This window comes from Anomaloglossus baeobatrachus, chromosome 5 (assembly GCF_048569485.1).
Source record: "Anomaloglossus baeobatrachus isolate aAnoBae1 chromosome 5, aAnoBae1.hap1, whole genome shotgun sequence".
NCBI classification, from domain to species: domain Eukaryota; kingdom Metazoa; phylum Chordata; class Amphibia; order Anura; family Aromobatidae; genus Anomaloglossus; species Anomaloglossus baeobatrachus.
In genome coordinates this window covers 43268377-43291345 of record NC_134357.1, presented here as the reverse complement: position 1 = coordinate 43291345, position 22969 = coordinate 43268377, and the positions used below count along the sequence as shown (strand labels likewise).

Sequence of the window (22969 nt, the reverse complement as noted above, 5' to 3'; positions counted from 1 at the left end):
CTGTAGATACAAGAAATGATGGGTACATATGAAGAGATACATAGACAGAGAAATCTATAACTATATGGGCACCTGACAATTACACCTGTAAAAGCTTGTGTGACGACTTCCCCAAAAATCACCAGCTAAGATGCAATCGAGTCCGCATTGCAACCTCCACTGGAGAATTTGGAGGGTGTCTGCCTTTTCAGCCAGAATAGTATTTGTGGGGTCAGACACTGATATGGACGAGAAGCTCTGACTCTGACGGACAGCTATTAATCTAAATGGTTGTGGATGGGGTTGAGGTCGGACCCGTTGCAGTCACTTTAGTTCTCCACAAGAAACTCATCCCCCTCACCTTGTGCACAGGAAAAAAGTCCTAAAAAGGTGCATTACCCAAACTAGTACCCCAAAGCTGGAAGTGATGACTGTCAATGAGGGGATTATCAATAACTTTTACCCACCCATGCAATCTGCGCACAGTGAAGTGTGAGTCACCACTGAAGATGTTTTACGTGAATAACGGAAGAAAAATGTTTTTTAGCAACTAATGATTTTGGGCAGTCATTAAACAGCTTACCCTTTGGGATGGGGGTGGGGGTGTAGCAGGTGGGATGAAGTCTTGGTACTCCGTGACATTGCCATAGTCGCCCGTGCTACTTTTGACTGGTAGTGGTGGGGGGACATCCATTGGTTCAGCAGCATTGACGCCATTTTGTTCCATGCCTGGAGATACAAATAACGGAAATGGTAATTAGTCGTTCACTCATCTACCTTTATTTTATAATAGCATGAACTATAAATTCATACATTTCTCAGGATTACACACTAGGTATCTTAGTTACATGGATTTACTTGCAGTATACTCCAGAGCTGCATTCAAACTTCTGCTGACTGTTATTGGAAACAGTCAGTAAACTTGCTTTCTTAGCTGAAGGAGCACCATTAGTGCGGGGGGTGGGGATAGGATATTTATTCCCACCATCCAAATACTATACAATGTGTGGATTTCAGCTCTGAAGCCTGCAAAATTGTACTTTTTCAAAGAAAGCGAATCCTGTTTTCTGCTTCACAGATGTAATCAGGGATGTTTTTGCTTTCCATTTAAAAGAGGACCTGATTGCTATAATTTTCCAGCCTATTTGCATTCATTTTCCTGTTTTTTTTTTCTTCTGAATATCTAAAATGTTTTTAAGAGGTCTCCTAAATTACAGGCAGAAATATTAATAATTAGAATAAGAGCGGCCACAAGACCGAATCTCCGGTGTTAGAAGATATAACGGGCAGACACTGATAGGATCATTTTTTTGGGGGGCGACAAATTGTTCTTTTTTTTTTTTTTTTTTTCTTTAGATCTTTAATTTTTTTTTAAAATAATAATAAAAAAATAAAAAAATAGATCTTTAATATTTTTTAAAAAATAAACACAAACCATGGCAAGAAAAAAAAGAAACTGAAATGAATATGTTGATAAGTATAAGGTTTATCAATCAAATAAGAATACAGTTGTCAATATATTAATTTCCAGGAGGAACAACAGAGGGGCTGAGCAATAAAGTGTAAGAAAAGACGCTGCTGCATAGGGGAATTCAGCGGTTTAATAACACAAGATAGCTGGACATGGGCACGGATTGTGATTTCAGTGACCCCCCTATATATCTGGTTACAATTTGGGAAAGGGGGGGGGTTTGTACTGAATCCTCCTGCCATCTTTTGACACTCAGAGACCAAAGAAAACGACATCCACCACAACAGAAGTGTCGTTTTGTTAATCCCCATCAAGAAACACCCATTGGCACCACTACATAAACAATAGGCCATTATACATATCCACCTTTTCCATTCGATCCTATAAATTATCCATGTCCAGGAACCATCTTATCTGACGGCTCGGGCCGGAAGCCTGGCATGGCCCCCTATTGTAATACACACAGCGGATGCATTGCAGAAATGTTTGTGGGATAACGTACCTATAGGATGGCTGAACGTTAGCTTACTTCTAGGAGTGACCGGTGGGGGCTGCTGGGCAGAAGTCTGACTTGGGGACACTGAAAACCTCCGATCACCAACGACGGCACTGAGAACTTGACTCCTCGGTCTCTGGGGTCTTAAGGGGCTTATCTGGAGGAGAAATAGATCAATTTATTTAGCAGAAAACAATAGGAAATGCAACCGTCCTGCTGTAATCCATGTGTGAGAAGGAGGCACCTGTCTTATATTATACAGAAGAATGCTGTACATTTTGGAGAACTCATGTAATTTATATTGTGTCTTCCATAATGTCCAGGACAACAGCTTACTATATGATGTGGGGTTCATTCCCTGGTACTGCACCTCGGATCCCCTTCACTTCAATAGGAGCTGAGCTGCAGTACCATAGTGCGGCCACTAGATGGTGTATGGAGCTGCAGTACCATAATGCGACCACTAGATGGTGCATGGAGCTGTGCTGTTCTGGCTTCATACCCTGACCTTCTAGTGGCTACAAGACCTGGCAACAACCAGGTGACAATTATTGGACCTCCACCAATCTGACGCTAGTGACCCACAGATGTAACCTTTCTTACAATGACAAAGATATCATAATACAGAAAAGTATAACTCGACACCTAACTTTATGGCTTGTGTTGTGTTAATAGTTACCTGCATCATAATATATTTTTTCTGTGTAGTTAATGAAAATATCCACCTATAGTCTGAAGATAGACCATCAATATGTTAGTCCTACACTTATAGTCTGAGGAAAGGCCATCAATATTTTAGTCCTAGACCTATAGTTTGAATATAGGCTATCAATATGTTAGTACTAGACCTATAGTCTGAGGATAGGCCATCAATGTTAGTCCTACACTTATAGTCTGAGGATAGACCATCAATGCTAGTCGTAGACAACCCCTTCAATATACCGTTACATATTTTTTTTCTGATGCAGAACTATAACATAATTATAGATATAATTGATAAAATACTGTCTTCAGAGCCACCACTAGGGGGAGCTCAGTCACTGTACTGTTTATTACTGCACTCTATGTCGGCTCCCTCTAGTGGTGACCAGAGGCAGAAAGAATTTTCTCATGTCATTATACAGCGGATTTAAAGCCCTGAATCAAAATGTGAGCGCTGTTGACTACAACGATATATCAAGATATTACAGAATTACTCTTGGTCATTTGCTTTAAGATTCTCTAGATTTTACCACCAAGTTCTTTATAGAGCTTTGAATTTAGAAAAAAGGGATCAAGGAGAAAAAAAGAAAGACGCAATCTACATTACATCTCTATTCCTATAACGTGTCCTCTAATAATAAGTGCGCACAACTGACCGTCTCAGACAGGATCACGGCTTCAGATTGCTGCGGAGCAATATCAGCGGCTTTAAATTCTTTATCGAATATCTCCTGGTGTTTGCTATTCCTCTTCTCCTTCTTTTTCTCTTTTCTGTCCTTATCGAGGTCGTCTCTGTCCAATTTATCTTGGGAGCGATAATGCATCTTCTTTGGCAATAGTGGCTCAAGAACAAAGCTAGAAAAGAGGAAAGCTTCCATTAATCCTTCGGGAGCCGACGCATTTCACATGGTGAACAATCTGGGTACAAAGGAGTTAATCCCTATGGCATTGTGTCATATCACGGCGCTTTAGATGTTTATACTGCGATTATTCGATTTCTGGATTTTCATAGCTTTACCAAAGAGAAGATCTGTCACCTCTCCTGACATGTCCCCTGTACGACTTGTATCCTCCATGAAACTGGAGCATCTTCTCATAGAAATCACTGTGCGATCCCTCTATTATTCCTCTTGGAAATTCATAAATTGACTTTGATTTTAAGGGTACATTCTCCCAGATATTCGGACATGTATTATGGGCAGAAAACAATGTGTATAGCATTCATAAAACCACCCTACATTGCTTTAAATGAGGAATCGGCGTGGCCACACGTGGACTAGTCTCACTGAATAGGCCTAAACTGCGTGTGGATCTGCAGTAGTGTAAGCTGCAAGCGCAGCAAAAACCTGACAGTCTCCGATCCAGCTGCAAATATATATCAGATATATGTCACCCAAAATCTGCCCTATTTTTAGGCCCGTAGAGGGTAGTTCACAACTAGGAATCAACAAAAACATTTAAAGCACCACTCCAGTGTTTTTTTTCAGCACCGGAGTGGTGCTTTTAATCGATGTCCCTGCCTCCGGTCTTATACTCACCCTCCAGCATCTTCATCCATATTCAAAGTCCCTCCCGTTGGTCTCCGGCACTTTGTGACCTGCCGGCTGCTCCAGTTTTTCATTGAGTTTATGAGAGTCTTATTCTGCATCACATAGACATAGAGGAGATGCCTCTTCCCTGACGAAGATTTAACCAAATCGAAACGTACGTAGGCTGGCTCTTCTGAGGCTCCTTTCCCACGGATCCCCCACTCTAACTATTCCACCACCTTAAGTGTATGGTTCAAGGATCGCTATCCACACTCGGCCTGCGCAGGGGTCCCCTTGGGACCGGGGGTAATGTGCTCTTATGCAATACGAGTTTGGCCATAATTTGGCCTCAGGTCATGCCGTTCTATAGCTATTTACATGTTATGTTTTTGATATCCAACCCTGTCCCTAATCTTAGGCATTGTATGCGTGTCTGTGCCAAATGCCATTTTACACTACAGTAGCTTATCTGTGCACTTAATATGGTTTGCCTGACACGCAGTCTTTGCATTTTCTTCCGTGACCCGCAGTGCATGACTACATGATTATGAACCAACATGATTGAGGTTGTTTGACTATTTATTGATTATTTACTTTATTGGGATTGTCCGTGCACTATATTTTATTAACATGTTTTAATGATGTCCCGGATGTTCATCCTCACTGTGTGTTTGAATAAACTCTTGTATTTTTTTGCACCTAAAAAAACTCTTGTCCTCTTGAATTGTATCACATAGACTTGTATTGAAAAGCTTGTGACGTAGCTTCTGATTTTCGGTCAGTCAGAAGTTACAGTCACGATGGTGTAGTGGGTAATCCGGCTCTGCTCATGTCCGTAGCGACAGATCTATGAATCTCTACCAGCGTGTGTACACAAGTGTCCGGTGTCGTGCCGTACTTCCAAGAGAACCAACATTTTTGTCATTTTTTTTTTTTACTTGACAAGTTGTAGTTTTCAAAACCATGATTAAATTAACTGTATAATGTCCTAAAAGCAGGCATAAAGTTATCTGTAAACACACACAAAAAACAAAAATTCTATGAAATTTACACATCAAATTTGGGATATTCTTTTAAGGTGTCCACTTTGTGTTAAAAAGGTCATGACTATTTTGGTCCTTGTATTTGTCCAGTCGGGCTTCACATCATTACATATTATTAAAGAAGACATTTTTGCCAGAAAAAAAAAAAAGAAAAAAAAGAATACCCCTTTTTCCATTGGCTGCCATTCCTGCCCCTTCCATTGTAACCCTTTATCCATGGGTCACCATTCCTGCCCCTTCCAGTACAATCCTTTATCCATGGGTCACCATTCCTGACCCTTCCAGTACAATCCTTTATCCATGGGTCACCATTCCTGACCCTTCCAGTACAATCCTTTATCCATGGGTCACCATTCCTGACCCTTCCAGTACAATCATTTATCCATGGGTCACCATTCCTGACCCTTCCATTATAACCCTTTATCCATGGGTCACCATTCCTGCCCCTTCCATTATAACCCTTTATCCATGGGTCACCATTCCTGACCCTTCCATTATAACCCTTTATCCATGGGTCACCATTCCTGACCCTTCCATTATAACCCTTTATCCATGGGTCACCATTCCTGACCCTTCCATTATAACCCTTTATCCATGGGTCACCATTCCTGACCCTTCCATTATAACCCTTTATCCATGGGCTGCCATTTCTGCCCCTTCCATTATGACCCTTTATCCATGGGCTGCCATTCCTGCCCCTTCCAGTACAATCCTTTATCCATGGGTCACCATTCCTGACCCTTCCATTATAACCCTTTATCCATGGGTCACCATTCCTGACCCTTCCATTATAACCCTTTATCCATGGGTCACCATTCCTGACCCTTCCATTATAACCTTTTATCCACGGGTCACCATTCCTGACCCTTCCATTATAACCCTTTATCCATGGGTCACCATTCCTGACCCTTCCATTATAACCCTTTATCCATGGGTTACCATTCCTGACCCTTCCATTATAACCCTTTATCCATGGGTCACCATTCCTGACCCTTCCATTATAACCCTTTATCCATGGGTCACCATTCCTGACCCTTCCATTATAACCCTTTATCCATGGGTTACCATTCCTGACCCTTCCATTATAACCCTTTATCCATGGGCTGCCATTTCTGCCCCTTCCATTATGACCCTTTATCCATGGGCTGCCATTCCTGCCCCTTCCAGTACAATCCTTTATCCATGGGTCACCATTCCTGACCCTTCCATTATAACCCTTTATCCATGGGTCACCATTCCTGACCCTTCCATTATAACCCTTTATCCATGGGTCACCATTCCTGACCCTTACATTATAACCCTTTATCCATGGGCTGCCATTTCTGCCCCTTCCATTATGACCCTTTATCCATCGGCTGGCATTCCTGCCCCTTCCATTATAACCCTTTATCCATGGGCTACCATTCCTACCCTTTCCACTATAACCCTTTATCCATGGGCTGCCATTCCTACCCTTTCCATTATAACACTTTAAACATGTGGCGCCATTCCTGCCCCTTCCAGTATATCCCGTTATCCATGCGCCACCATTTCTACCCCTTCCATTATATTGGCGTGTGGCTCTATGGCACCTACCTTCCAATGACTGTTAATTTGTGTCAGGCTCTACCTTCTCCCGCTGGAATAGCTCTTATAGCTAGAATACCAAATATTGGCTAAAAACAAGAGTGGTGCTATGTCTGGGGAAAAAAAAATATGTAAAAATCCCCTTTTCTGAAACAATCCACTTCTATAAAGTGTTTGTCTGCTTAGGACAATCCTTTCTTGTTAAAAGAATCTGATAATAACCAGACTACAATTTTTTTCTCTAATGAATAAGTATGTAATTTCCCTGCAGCGCCTCCGCAGGCGAAGTAGTGTACTACAGGTACTAATTAAAATCACAGTGCTGTCTGTTTAATGCGAGGGACAGGTTCCTCCAGTGAGTGAGACATTCTTTGTAATGGCCACTGCTCCAATAAGGTATATGAGAAAGGGTTCTCTAATCTGGAAGACGCCTTTAATATGTATGTCGGTTTTGTTGGCGCAGAGTATATAAATGAAGGGCACTATATAAGTAGAGAATTAAATGCGTGAAGTTTTAATGACGGTCGGTCACTAGTTACTCAGAATCTTCCTCATCGCAGCATTTCCAGACATCGTTTCTGCCCCTTCGATGTGATGTATACAGCCGCTGTAAGAAGCGCACGCTCCTGCGTGCTCCAGCCATTTCATCATACACTACTGTCATCTTTAAAGTGATGAGCGCTGGGAGTGGAGCCAAACAGACCCGGTCCAATATTAGGCATCCGGGGAGGAGATCTAAACATTTCTAGTAGGCAACAACAAATATCCTTCAGTTTTCTAATATAAGCCGCTGTATCATGTCTCGGTCCCGGAGAAATGTGACAAACAGCTGGGGCAGATATTCTGACCTCATGAAATGTCAATCGCCATCTGTAAGACTCAAGAATTCACTAAGCTCCTCGTCCCGGGGTTTAACAGAAGTGAGTAATGTGCCACCCTGGAAAATAACGATGTGGTGTGATCTGCATATGTGAAATACGGAAGCAAACAGAAGACTTGGCACATAAGAAATCCATATGGTCAGCCGCTATGTCAGCTGCAGATTAGCCGTCCCTCCGCAGCGCTGCAGGTGCATTTATAGGAATGCTAAACATATAAAGTATCCCTGTATATCCTCCCTTTGTCTTCTCCTTTCATTTATCCTATTTTGTCATTTACTTATATAGGAGACATGTCAGCCCTTTTCCTCCTGCTTGGTGTCACATGTCTGGCTGTAACACAACTAGCTGCAGCAGAACAAACAAATTGGTAAGCCCTCACCTCTCAGCTAATATTTCTCCGAAAAAACCTACAGTCAAAATCAGGGGTCAACAAAGCTCTCATCTATATATATAATTGCCTTATTCTGTCTGTCTTGCTCCAAAATGACGTCATTACAGTGACAACCGTCGCATTGGCCGCTCGGCCCCGCCCCCCGCACGCATTGGCCGCTCGGCCACGCCCCCGCACACTTTGCCCGCTTGACCACGCCCCCGCACTTTCCCCGCTCGGCTCAGCCACGCCCCCCCCCACACTTTGCCCGCTCGGCCATGCCCCCTGCACACTTTGCCCGCTTGGCCACGCCCCCTGCACACTTTGCCCGCTCGGCCACACCCCCCGCACACTTTGCCCGCTCGGCCACGCCCCCCCCCACAGATTGGGCACCTATACACCTCCCCCCAGGACAACTCCACCTATTAGACTCCTCTCCCCCCAGGACTACTCCTCCTATTAGACTCCTCTCCCCCCAGGACTACTCCTCCTATTAGACTCCTCTCGCCCCGGGACTTCTCCTCCTATTAGGCTCCTCTCCCCCCGGGACTCCTCCTCCTATTAGAATCCTCTCCCCCCAGGACTACTCCTCCTATTAGACTCCTCTCCCCCCAGGACTACTCCTCCTATTAGACTCATCTCCCCCCAGGACTACTCCTCCTATTATCCTCCTCTCTCCCCAGGACTACTCCTCTTATTATCCTCCTCTCTCCCCAGGACTACTCCTCCTATTATCCTCCTCTCTCCCCAGGACTACTCCTCCTATTATCCTCCTCTCTCCCCAGGACTACTCCTCCTATTATCCTCCTCTCTCCCCAGGACTACTCCTCCTATTATCCTCCTCTCTCCCCAGGACTACTCCTCCTATTAGACACCTCCCCCTCAGGACTACTCCACCTATTAGACACCTCCCCCCAGGACTACTCCACCCATTAGACACCCCCCCCCCAGGACCACTCCTCCTATTAAGACACCTCCCCCCAGGACTACTCTTCCTATTATACTCCTCACCTCCAGGACGCCTCTCCCCCCAGGACTACTCCATCTACTATACTCTTCTCTCCCCACGACTACTCCTACAACACACACACACTGCACAAAACATACCTCCCGCCAAAATACACACACACAAACACCACCGCTCTCACACACCCCCACCCAGGCAACACTCAGAACATTTACAGCGCCCCACACAAACACTTGGCAACTACACACAACAACATCTATATATATAATTGCCTTATTCTGTCTGTCTGTCTATCATGCTCCAAAATTGCGTCACGGTGACATGTCCTTACGGTGACACAAAGCTGATTGGCCGCTGGGTTCGCCATGGCCCCGCCCCCCCCACACGGATTGGCCTCTCGCCCCGGCTGCGCCCCCACACGGATTGGCCAGCCGCTCGCCCAGGCTCTGCCCCCCCCCACAGATTGGCCTCTCGCCCCGGCACCCTGCAGGCATTGGCAACTCGCCCACGCCCCGCCCCCCTCACGCAATAGACGTTAGCTCTCGCCCCCCCCGCATTGCCCGAACTGACACGGTCACGGAGCCACGAATCCCAGGTGAGTACTGTACTCCCCCCCCCTTTCCCCCCTCACCAACGGGAGCCCACATCAGCGTACGCCGCCGCCGTATGCTGGTGTTGGCTCCCGTGCGAGCGGGGGACGTGTTGCGCTGGTAACCATGCTTGCATAGTTACCAGTAAATCAAGGTCCTGCAGCGGCGGGACTTCCACACGCACAAACATAACAGCACACACACACGCATACACACACACATCAGATCGCACTCACTCTCACAAACACCTCACACACACCTCACACACACCTCACACACACATCGCATCCACACACTCACAGCATCCGGCGATATCGCTTGCTTCTCGGCCTCGATACTGTGCTGTTGTGATCTTCCAGGACCTGACGGAGGATCACATGGCCAGAGGCATGTGGTATGTCCGGATGTTGTGAGTATCAGCGCGTATGTGCGATATCGTCAGTGTCTGTGTGTGTGAGTGGATGCGATCGGGTGTGTGTGAGTGGATGCGATCGGGTGTGTGTGAGTGGATGCGATCGGGTGTGTGTGAGTGGATGCGATCGGGTGTGTGTGAGTGGATGCGATCGGGTGTGTGTGAGTGGATGCGATCGGGTGTGTGTGAGTGGATGCGATCGGGTGTGTGAGTGTCGGCAGAGGAGCACGGCGTGCTGGAGGAGGCTGGGAGCAGAGAGGCTGATCATGGGGAAGGCTGGGAGGAGAGAGGCTGATGCTGGGGGAGGCTGGGAGGGGGAGGCTGGGACGAGGGAGGCTGATGCTGGTGGAGGCTGATGCTTGGGGAGGCTGATGCTGGGGGAGGCTGGAAGGAGAGAGGCTAATGCTGGTGGAGGCTGATGCTTGGGGAAGCTGATGCTGGGGGAGACTGGGAGGGGAAGGCTGATGCTGAGGGAGGCTGGGAGGAAGGAGGCTGGGAGGAGAGAGGCTGATCCTGGGGAAGGCTGGGAACGGGAGGCTGATGCTGATGGAGGCTGGAAGGAGAGAGGCTGATGCTGGGGGAGGCTGGAAGGAAAGAGGCTGATGCTGGTGGAGGCTGATGCTTGGGGAGGCTGATGCTGAGGGAGGCTGGGAGGAAGGAGGCTGGGAGGAAGGAGGCTGGGAGGAAGGAGGCTGGGAGGAGAGAGGCTGAACCTGGGGAAGGCTGGGAAGGGGAGGCTGATGCTGGGGGAGGCTGGAAGGAGAGAGGCTGATGCTGGTGGAGGCTGATGCTTGGGGAGGCTGATGCTGGGGGAGACTGGGAGCGGAAGGCTGATGCTGAGGGAGGCTGGGAGGGGGAGGCTGGGAGGAAGGAGGCTGGGAGGAGAGAGGCTGATCCTCGGGAAGGCTGGGAAGGGGAGGCTGATGCTGAAGGAAGCTGGAAGGAGAGGCTGATGCTGGGGGAGGCTGGAAGGAGAGAGGCTGAGGCTGGGAGGAGAGAGGCTGATGCTGGGGAAGGCTGATGCTGAGGGAGGCAGGGAGGGGAAAGCTGATGCTGGGGAAGGCTGGGAGGACGGAGGCTGGGAGGAGAGAGGCTGATCCTGGGGAAGGCTGGGAGAGGGAGGCTGATGCTGGAGGAGGCTGGAAGGAAAGAGGCTGATGCTGGGGGAGGCTGGAAGGAGAGAGTCTGATGCTGGTGGAGGCTGATTCTTGGGGAGGCTGGGAGAGGGAGGCTGATGCTGAGGGAGGCTGGGAGGAGGGAGGCTGGGAGAGGTAGGCTGAGAGAAGAGAAGCTGATGCTGGGGGAGGCTGATGCTGGGGGAGGCTGGGAGAGGGAGGCTGATGCTGGGGGAGGGTGGGAGGAGGGAGGCTGGGAGGAGAGAGGCTGATGCTGGGGAAGGCTGGGAGGAGAGAGGCTGATGCTGGGGACAGAGAGGAGAGGCTGATGCTGGGAGGAGAGAGGCTGATGCTAGGATGAGAGAGGCTGATGCTGGGAGGAGAGAGGCTGATGCTGGGGGCAGAGAAGCTGATGCTGGGGGCAGAGAGGCTGATGCTGGTGCAGCATGGGGGATGGAGCACGATGGGGGGGTGCGCAGCATCGGGGATGGAGCATGATGGGGGGGGTGCGCAGCATCGGGGATGGAGCACGATGGGGAGTTCACAGCATGGGGGATGGAGCACGTTTGGGAGTGCGCAGCATGGCGGGTGGAGCACGTTTGGGAGTGCGCAGCATGGGAGATGGAGCACGATAGGGGGTGCGCAGCATAGGGGATGGAGCACGATGGGGAGTGCGCTGCATGGGGGATGGAGCACGATGGGGAGTGCGGAGTATGGCGGATGGAGCACGTTTGGGAGTGCGCAGCATGGCGGATGGAGCACGTTTGGGAGTGCGCAGCATGGCGGATGGAGCACGTTTGGGAGTGCGCAGCATGGCGGATGGAGCACGTTTGGGAGTGCGCAGCATGGGAGATGGAGCACGATGGGGGGTGCGCAGCATAGGGGATGGAGCACGATGGGGAGTGCGCTGCATGGGGGATGGAGCACGATGGGGAGTGCGCTGCATGGGGGATGGAGCACGTTTGGGAGTGCGCACCTCCCCCCAAAACACACACACACACACACACGCGCGCGCGCACTGCACAACACACCACACATCACACACACACACACACACACACTGGGAACCACAAACAACTGCCCTACACAGACACCCACACACACAGACAACGCTGCGCACACACAGCACCCAAGACACAAACACCGCGGCACACACAAATATACGCACATACCGCACAACACACACATTGCACAAAACATACCTCCCCCCAAAACACACCACACACACACAAACCGCGCAACACACACACAACGCTACAGACACACAGCGCTCCACAAACAACGCAACACACGCAACACACATACAACACCGCTCTCACCCCCCGTCACACCCAGACAACACCCAGAACATGTACAGCCCCTACACAAACACTTGGTAACGACACACAACAACATCTATATATATATATATATATATATATATATATATATATATATATATATAACAAAAATCATACATGAACTACACAATACGTAAATTCTAGAATACCCGATGCGTAGAATCGGGCCACCTTCTAGTATATATATATATATATATATATATATATATAAAAACAAAAATCATACATTAACTACACAAAAAATTCTAGAATACCCGATGCATTAGAATCTGGCCACCTTCTAGTCATTAATAACGGCACAATATTACATACCCATCGGAGCCTGGTCTTGAAGGCGTGCTGTCTGATGACAAGGAGGACACGGAGACGACAGATAGAGGCCTGGATTGTGACGGCATGGTAAAGGATCTAACCATAGACCTGGGCCGGTTCCCCAGTCTGTCATCATTGCTGGAAGACTAAAAAGGTGAAGAAATATCTCTGTAATTTACTGCTCTGTAATACTGTGTGCAGCAGGTATCACTGTAAGCAAAGAAAGGCATTCCTAGCGCAGATGTAGCAGAGCTGAATTGTCAGTTATCTTTGGTATGGTGTGACAAATTATAGAAAATTCTAACAAGTATTTGGTATTTTCCCATTAACTTCAAAGGAGGGGAGATACAAAAGACACAGACTGCCAATAATTTATAGGAAAAAGAAACTGTAAATTGGCTATTTAGTGTCTCATCTCAGGCTTTTCCTATATGTGGGCAGGGGGAGGCAGGACTCTCAGGCTTTCCCTACATGTGGGCAGGGGGAGGCAGGACTCTCAGGCTTTCCCTATATGTGGGCAGAAGAGGCAGGACTCTCAGGCTTTTCTTATATGTGGGCAGGGGGAGGCAGGACTCTCAGGCTTTTCCTATATGTGGGCAGTGGGAGGCAGGACTCTCAGGTTTTTTCCTATTTGTGGGCAGTAGGAGGCAGGACTCTCAGGCTGTTCCTGTATGTGGGCAGGGGGAGGCAGGACTCTCAGGCTTTTCCTGTATGTGGGCAGGGGGAGGCAGGACTCTCAGGCTTTTCCTATATGTGGGCAGGGGGAGGCAGGACTCTCAGGCTTTTCCTATTTGTGGGCAGTAGGAGGCAGGACTCTCAGGCTGTTCCTGTATGTGGGCAGGGGGAGGCAGGACTCTCAGGCTTTTCCTATATCTGGGCAGGGGGAGGCAGGACTCTCAGGCTTTTCCTATATCTGGGCAGGGGGAGGCAGGACTCTCAGGCTTTTCCTATATCTGGGCAGGGGGAGGTAGGACACTCAGGCTTTTCCTATATGTGGGCATGGGGAGGCAGGACTCTCAGGCTTTTCCTGTATGTGGGCAGGGGGAGGCAGGACTCTCAGGCTTTTCCTGTATGTGGGCAGGGGGAGGCAGGACTCTCAGGCTTTTCCTATATCTGGGCAGGGGGAGGCAGGACTCTCAGGCTTTTCCTATATCGGGGCAGGGGGAGGTAGGACTCTCAGGCTTTTCCTATATGTGGGCATGGGGAGGTAGGACTCTCAGGCTTTTCCTATATGTGGGCAGGGGGAGGTAGGACTCTCAGGCTTTTCCTATATGTGGGCAGGGGGAGGTAGGACTCTCAGGCTTTTCCTGTATGTGGGCAGGGGGAGGCAGGACTCTCAGGCTTTTCCTATATCTGGGCAGGGGGAGGCAGGACTCTCAGGCTTTTCCTATATGTGGGCAGGGGGAGGTAGGACTCTCAGGCTTTTCCTATTTGTGGGCAGTAGGAGGCAGGACTCTCAGGCTGTTCCTGTATGTGGGCAGGGGGAGGCAGGACTCTCAGGCTTTTCCTGTATGTGGGCAGGGGGAGGCAGGACTCTCAGGCTTTTCCTATATGTGGGCAGGGGGAGGCAGGACTCTCAGGCTTTTCCTATTTGTGGGCAGTAGGAGGCAGGACTCTCAGGCTGTTCCTGTATGTGGGCAGGGGGAGGCAGGACTCTCAGGCTTTTCCTATATCTGGGCAGGGGGAGGCAGGACTCTCAGGCTTTTCCTATATCTGGGCAGGGGGAGGCAGGACTCTCAGGCTTTTCCTATATCTGGGCAGGGGGAGGTAGGACACTCAGGCTTTTCCTATATGTGGGCATGGGGAGGCAGGACTCTCAGGCTTTTCCTGTATGTGGGCAGGGGGAGGCAGGACTCTCAGGCTTTTCCTGTATGTGGGCAGGGGGAGGCAGGACTCTCAGGCTTTTCCTATATCTGGGCAGGGGGAGGCAGGACTCTCAGGCTTTTCCTATATCGGGGCAGGGGGAGGTAGGACTCTCAGGCTTTTCCTATATGTGGGCATGGGGAGGTAGGACTCTCAGGCTTTTCCTATATGTGGGCATGGGGAGGCAGGACTCTCAGGATTTTCCTGTATGTGGGCAGGGGGAGGCAGGACTCTCAGGCTTTTCCTGTATGTGGGCAGGGGGAGGCAGGACTCTCAGGCTTTTCCTATATCTGGGCAGGGGGAGGCAGGACTCTCAGGCTTTTCCTATATGTGGGCAGGGGGAGGTAGGACTCTCAAGCTTTTCCTATATGTGGGCATGGGGAGGTAGGACTCTCAGGCTTTTCCTATATGTGGGTAGGGGGAGGTAGGACTCTCAAGCTTTTCCTATATGTGGGCAGGGGGAGGTAGGACTCTCAGGCTTTTCCTATATCTGGGCAGGGGGAGGTAGGACTCTCAGGCTTTTCCTGTATGGATGCAGGAGGAGGCAAGACTCTCAGGCTTTCCCTATATTTGGGCAGTAGGAGGCAGGACTCTCAGGCTTTTCGTGTATGTAGGCAGGGGGGGCAGGACTCTCAGGCTTTCCCTACATTTTGTCAGGGGGAGGTAGGACTCTCAGGCTTTTCCTATATGTGGGCAGGGGGGACAGGAATCTCAGGCTTTTCCTATTTGTGGGCAGGGGGAGGCAGGACTCTCAGGCTTTTCCTATATGTGGGCAGGGGGAGGCAGGACTCTCAGGCTTTTCCTATATCTGGGCAGGGGGAGGCAGGACTCTCAGGCTTTTCCTATATGTGGGCAGGGGGAGGCAGGACTCTCAGGCTTTTCCTATATGTGGGCAGGGGGAGGCAGGACTCTCAGGCTTTCCCTACATTTTGTCAGGGGGAGGTAGGACTCTCAGGCTTTTCCTATATGTGGGCAGGGGGGACAGGAATCTCAGGCTTTTCCTATATGTGGGCAGGGGGAGGCAGGACTCTCAGGCTTTTCCTATATCTGGGCAGGGGGAGGCAGGACTCTCAGGCTTTTCCTATATGTGGGCAGGGGGAGGCAGGACTCTCAGGCTTTTCCTATATGTGGGCAGGGGGAGGCAGGACTCTCAGGCTTTCCCTACATTTTGTCAGGGGGAGGCAGGACTTTCAGTCTCTACCAATAAGCCAATAATGTATTACGATATGAGGCTTAACCGTATATAACTGCGGCCGTGTCTCCCCGTTGGAGCAGTTCACATATTTACGTCAAAACACAGTCTAAATTAGGAAAATAAAGATCATATCCATAAGAATAAACACGAGCGATTTCCAGTAACATTTCTGCCGGCTGTGACGGGGTCCGGCACATGGGGACGATATGACACGGGATGAAATCTTGTCGGCTGTGGAGCTTTGCGCGGTTTTGTTCTCTGTCACTTGCTGATTAATTGATACCCAGCGAGCAGACAGTGGTAGGGGCACTCCATCATCGCTGGCAGGCCCTTCGCCAAGCAGGGATTAGGAAAACATTATTAAGATAACATCGGACATGTGTAACTATAATGCCGCTCCTTTGTCAATGCTTAAAATGGAGACCGAGGTAAGGTGACGTTCGGTGACATCGCGACTAATCCTAATTGAGGTTTGGGAGATACCGCGCTGTTATATTAGTATTTAATGGACCTGCTCAGGCACCGAGGATCTGCAGCTGGACTCGATCCTCCACTGCTCAGACAAAAAAAAAATAAAAAAGCAACACTCATTATAATACCCATCTGTGTGTGCAGACACCAACCCAAATATTGGAACACGCTGCCTGGCAAAGCTGCCATTATATTTGGCAACAGATGCTCAGCAGATACGGCCCTGTCTGCTATATACAAATAAAATGAAACCTTCGGAAAAAAATAAAAACGAGCGCCGGGAGAAGACAAATTAGCAGAGCGCGGTGTTAATATGCCATTACTGGACACTAGACTGTCTATAATGCCGAAACTCAGCCAGATAATGCAACGGGCGGGACAGTTTCATAGCGAATTCATTATCTGCCACGTAACGCAGCGGGTGGCGAATAAACAAAAGTCTTTTTTGGGGCAAACTGGGCCCACAAAATTGTCATATATTACATTAAATTTATTATGCTTTGCACGCAAAATAAAAAAAAGAGAGGAGTAAGATGAAAAGTCTGATTACTGAGATCCCCATCGTAGGGACCTCTGCTGTTCACTAGGACAGGAGTCCCAATGCCCCCCGTTACTCCTCTCCGCGTCGGATTTTATACAGTGTGTCCACCCATATCCTGTCCACCGCCATTAACTTGAGAACGGCGGCAGCTATAGGCATTGAAGTGGTGTCTAGGTATAGTAAAGTACCCATACGCTACACAATGAAACCACCTATAGCGCCATCTGGTGGAAAACAACGGAGTTAGCATTTTTATCTCGAAAACGGGACGAGAGAGAGAAAAAAAAGTGAATTACAAAGTTGTAGGGCATCATCAATTCAATACGAATCGACACCTTGCATACAGATATGCTATGATTAGAACGTGTAAAACTCACAAGACTGCGGACGTGAAGCGATACCTCATGGAGACCTTCCTACAAGTCATTGGGTATGGTGGCTGTGTGGAGTGGCCTCCACACTTACCTGACCTGACCCCATTGGACTTCTTTCTGTGAGGTCACATCAAACAGCAGGTGTATGCGACCCCTCCACCAACATTGCAGGACCTACGATGACGTATCACAGATGCTTGTGCAAACGTGTCACCTACCATATTGCACAACGTGCAGCAAGATACAGTATGCTGTGCAGAGCCCAGATGTGCATTGCAGCTGACGGGGGCCACTTTGAGCATCAAAGGTAAATGAGCGCCATATGCGTGACCAGCATTCAATGTTTAAGGGGGGTCATGGGTTTCATATCATAGCATTTCTGTATGCAAGGTGTCGATTTGTATTGCATTGATGATGCCCTGCAATATTTTAATTCACTTTTTTCCTCTATCTTGTTCCGTTTTCGAGATAAAAATGCTAACTTCGTTGTTTTCCACCAGGTGGCGCTATAGGTGGTTTCATTGCGTAGCGCATGGCTACTTTACTATACCTAGACACCACTTCTATGCCTAAAGCTGCCGCCGTTCTCAAGTTAATGGCGGTGGACATAATATGGGTGGACACACTGTATAGTGGAATGGTCAATCATGATTGAAGCCTCTTAAGAAACAGGTAAATACAGCGCTTAAAAGGCATCGTCCAGTTTCAAAGATTTTTGCTCCAAAGAGAGGTTCAAGGAACCAACCTTGCCCCTTGCTGCTGCTCTTTCTTTTTTTGATTGTCTGCATTGTTGACATTGCGTCAGCTGCACCGCAGCCAATCACCGAGCTCATCAGCTTATGCAGTCTACATCGGCGGTGCTGTGAAACCCAGTGATTGGCTGCAGCACTGTTGATGTGACGCCATCAATGCAGCTGATCAAAAAATACTGGAACAGCGGCAAAATATAGCACTGGATATCCAAACAGTGAGAGAATGATTGGTTTATTTTTTACCTCTGACTTTTGGGCGCTAATATTTGAAATGGGACGACAGTGTGACCATGTCTGCTCCACTCATTTCTAATTGCAGCGATGAGAGTCGGGACCCTCGTTCTTGTGATCAGACATTCATCATGTATCTTGAGACCAAGTGATAAACATTCATTCATTGGGAAAACCGCTCTAACGATAATGGGTATAACCGCACCAGAGAGCGCTAAGTAGTCACTTCTTGGGTTGACAAGGTGAATATGAGCCGGGAACACCTTCATATTTCAGCCATTACATACAATTTCCAATTCAGGTCAACAAAGCCTCACACCCACCAGAGTCCGGACACCATATTGCTTCTCAATTTTCTCTTTCAGTTGCTTAAAACAAGCCTCCATTCTCTCGTGGAAAGGCCTCAATGCTTCCGTGACTTTTTCTCCATGAATACGTATTCCCTCGGCCAAAAACGGCACCTTAACACATGACAAAAAATACATATAAGACAAAAGAATGCAAAAAAACAACACAATGTGCCTAGACAACCCATGTACACCATAGACGTTACAGAAAGTTTCTCATTTTATTCTTTGGAGATAATAGCTGCTCTCATCACAGTCTTCTAGGAATCATGCACATATTTAGTTGAATGTATATTTTAATGGTAGAGAATGACTGATGATTGTAAATTGGGGGTTGGTAGTTGCGGACGCAGAAAGTGGAACCGGGTTCGTGCTGCAGGGATCTCACCGATGGCAGAAGTTATTTTAAGTAGATGTGTGTCCGAGGATTCACATTCAGCTGAAATGTATTGTAGCACAAAGACGCGCTGGGTCTCTGCACTGCAAAACATGCTGCCGGCCAATCAGAGATCGGCAGCTGATGTCAGCGTGCAAGCGACTCATGGAGTGTGGCAGTGACGACATGCACGGATCGTGGCTTACAAGCTGAAGTCAGCTGTAAGCTTCTGCACCGGCAATGGAAGAGGAAGCCTCGTGGACGAGAGGGAAAGAGCGTAGAATTATTTAGTTTTTTTACTAGAAAGGGGTCAGGATGGGAGACATATATTACTGGAAGGGGCAAAGGATGAGGGGGTATTATACCTGGATAAGGGAAACATATTCCTAGAAAGGGGCCAGGATGGGAGACAAATATTACTGGAAGGGGCTCAGGATGGAGGGGTATTATAACTCTATGTGGGACATATTATTACTAGAAAGGGGCCAGGATGGGGGACATATATTACTGGAAAGTGCCCAAGATGGGGTGTTATTATTCCTGGATAGAGCACATTATTAGAAAGGGTCCAGGACAGGGGACATAAATTCCTGGAAGGGACCCAGGATGTATACATTATACCAGGATGAAAGACATTATTACTGGGAGGGGCCCAAAATAGGGGACATATATAGTCATGGCTGAAAGCTTTGGCACACTTGAAATTGTTCCAGAAAATGAATTATTTCTCCCAGAAAATTATTGTAATTGCACGTTTTGTTACACACATTTATTTCCTTTGTGTGTATTGGAGCAACAAACAAAAAAAAAAAAAAAAAAGAAAAAGAAAAAAAGCCCTCAAAATGGCCTGGACATTGGTTGCACTCCTTTTGGAATAAATAACCGCAATCATCAATCCCTCCATTGAAATGGATTTTAATAAATAAATCTTGAAATAAGAATTTCCACAATTGGATCTTTCTTTGAGGTAAAGAAGGGAATTTTGTTTACTTACCGTAAATTCCTTTTCTTCTAGCTCCAATTGGGAGACCCAGACCATTGGGGTGTATAGGCTATGCCTCCGGAGGCCGCACAAAGTATTACACTAAAAGTGTAAAGCCCCTCCCCTTCTGCCTAGACACCCCCCGTGCTCCCACGGGCTCCTCAGTTTTGGTGCAAAAGCAAGAAGGAGGAAAGAATTATAAACTGGTTTTAAGTAAATTCAATCCGAAGGAATATCGGAGAACTGAAACCATTCAACATGAACAACATGTGTACACAAAAAAACAGGGGCGGGTGCTGGGTCTCCCAATTGGAGCTAGAAGAAAAGGAATTTACGGTAAGTAAACAAAATTCCCTTCTTCTTTGTCGCTGCATTGGGAGACCCAGACCATTGGGATGTCCAAAAGCAGTCCCTGGGTGGGTAAAATAATACCTCGTAATAGAGCCGTAAAACGGCCCCTTCCTACAGGTGGGCAACCGCCGCCTGAAGGACTCTTCTACCTAGGCTGGCATCCGCCGAAGTATAGGTATGCACCTGATAGTGTTTCGTGAAAGTGTGCAGGCTCGACCAGGTAGCCGCCTGACACACCTGCTGAGCCGTAGCCTGGTGCCTCAAAGCCCAGGACGCACCCACGGCTCTGGTAGAATGGGCCTTCAGCCCTGAGGGAACCGGAAGCCCAGCAGAACGGTAAGCTTCGAGAATTGGTTCCTTGATCCACCGAGCCAGGGTTGATTTGGAAGCCTGTGACCCTTTACGCTGGCCAGCGACAAGGACAAAGAGTGCATCCGAGCGGCGCAAGGGCGCCGTACGAGAAATGTAGAGTCTGAGTGCTCTCACCAGATCTAACAAGTGCAAATCCTTTTCACATTGGTGAACTGGATGAGGACAAAAACAAGGTAAGGAGATATCCTGATTGAGATGAAAGGGGGATACCACCTTAGGGAGAAATTCCGGAACCGGACGTAGAACCACCTTGTCCTGGTGAAACACCAGGAAAGGGGCTTTGCATGACAGCGCTGCTAGCTCAGACACTCTCCGAAAAGAAGTGACTGCAACTAGGAAAACCACTTTCTGCGAAAGGCGTGAGAGAGAAATATCTCTCATTGGCTCGAATGGTGGTTTCTGAAGAACCCTCAGCACCCTGTTCAGATCCCAGGGTTCTAACGGCCGCTTGTAAGGAGGAACGATGTGACAAACCCCCTGCAGGAACGTGCGTACCTGTGGAAGCCTGGCAAGGCGCTTCTGGAAAAACACAGAGAGCGCTGAGACTTGTCCCTTAAGGGAGCCGAGCGACAAACCCTTTCCCAGTCCAGATTGAAGGAAGGACAGAAAAGTGGGCAAGGCAAAAGGCCAGGGAGAAAAACCCTGAGCAGAGCACCACGACAGGAAAATTTTCCACGTCCTGTGGTAGATCTTGGCGGACGTTGGTTTCCTAGCCTGTCTCATAGTGGCAATGACGTCTTGAGATAACCCTGAAGACGCTAGGATCCAGGACTCAATGGCCACACAGTCAGGTTGAGGGACGCAGAATTCAGATGGAAAAAACGGCCCTTGGGATAGCAAGTCTGGTCGGTCTGGTAGTGCCCACGGTTGGCCGACCGTGAGATGCCACAGATCCGGGTACCACGACCTCCTTGGCCAGTCTGGAGCGACGAGGATGACGCGGCGGCAGTCGGCCCTGATCTTGCGTAACACTCTGGGCAACAGAGCCAGCGGAGGAAACACATAAGGGAGCTGAAACTGCGACCAATCCTGAACTAAGGCGTCTGCCGCCAGAGCTTTGGGATCTTGAGACCGTGCCATGAACATCGGTACCTTGTTGTTGTTGTGCCGGGACGCCATGAGGTCGACGTCCGGCACCCCCCAGCGGCAACAGATCTCCTGAAACACGTCCGGGTGAAGGGACCATTCCCCTGCGTCCATGCCCTGGCGACTGAGATAATCTGCTTCCCAGTTTTCCACGCCTGGGATGTGAACTGCAGAGATGGTGGAGGCCGTTGCTTCCACCCACAGCAAAATCCGCCGGACTTCCTGGAAGGCTTGCCGACTGCGTGTGCCGCCTTGGTGGTTGATGTATGCCACCGCTGTGGAATTGTCCGACTGAATTCGGATCTGCTTGCCTTCCAGCCACTGCTGGAACGCTTTCAGGGCAAGGTACACTGCCCGTATTTCCAGAACATTGATCTGAAGCGATGACTCTTGCTGGGTCCACGTACCCTGAGCCCTGTGGTGGAGAAAAACCGCTCCCCACCCTGACAGACTCGCGTCCGTCGTGACCACCTCCCAGGATGGGGGTAGGAAGGATTTCCCCTTCGATAATGAAGTTGGAAGAAGCCACCACCGAAGGGAAGCTTTGGTCGCTTGAGAGAGGGAGACAGTCCTGTCGAGGGACGTCGGCTTCCTGTCCCATTTGCGTAGGATGTCCCATTGACGAGGACGCAGGTGAAACTGCGCGAAAGGGACTGCCTCCATTGCTGCCACCATCTTCCCCAGGAAGTGCATGAGGCGCCTCAAGGGGTGTGACTGGCCTTGAAGGAGAGATTGTACCCCTTTCTGTAGTGACTGCTGCTTGATCAGCGGAAGCTTCACTATCGCTGAGAGGGTATGAAACTCCATGCCAAGATATGTCAGCGATTGGGCCGGTGTCAGATTTGACTTCGGAAAATTGATGATCCACCCGAAACTTTGGAGAGTCTCCAGGGTAGCTTCGAGGCTGCGTTGGCATGCCTCTTGAGAGGGTGCCTTGATCAGCAGATCGTCCAAGTACGGGATCACCGAGTGACCCTGAGAGTGTAGGACCGCTACTACAGTAGCCATAACCTTGGTAAAAACCCGTGGGGCTGTTGCCAGACCGAACGGCAGTGCCACGAACTGCAGGTGTTCGTTTCCTATGGCGAAGCGCAGGAAGCGCTGGTGCTCCGGAGCAATCGGTACGTGGAGATAAGCATCTTTGATATCGATCGATGCAAGGAAATCTCCTTGGGACATTGAGGCGATGACGGATCGGAGGGATTCCATCCGGAACCGCCTGGTTTTTAGGTGTTTGTTGAGCAGTTTCAGATCC

At 48.8% G+C, this 22969-nt stretch overlaps 1 protein-coding gene across 1 annotated transcript in view; it reads right to left on the bottom strand.

The window, feature by feature from the left end:
- DOCK1 (dedicator of cytokinesis 1) overlaps window positions 1-22969 on the bottom strand; it is a 523077-nt gene that overhangs the window by 5933 nt on the left and 494175 nt on the right. Inside the window, exons 46-50 of the mRNA XM_075351602.1 lie at window positions 18524-18661; window positions 12774-12919; window positions 3305-3503; window positions 1953-2103; window positions 563-708 (exon numbers count right to left, since the gene is read on the bottom strand). Coding sequence (XP_075207717.1) covers window positions 563-708; window positions 1953-2103; window positions 3305-3503; window positions 12774-12919; window positions 18524-18661 — 780 coding nt within the window. The remainder of the gene's footprint in view (window positions 1-562; window positions 709-1952; window positions 2104-3304; window positions 3504-12773; window positions 12920-18523; window positions 18662-22969) is intronic.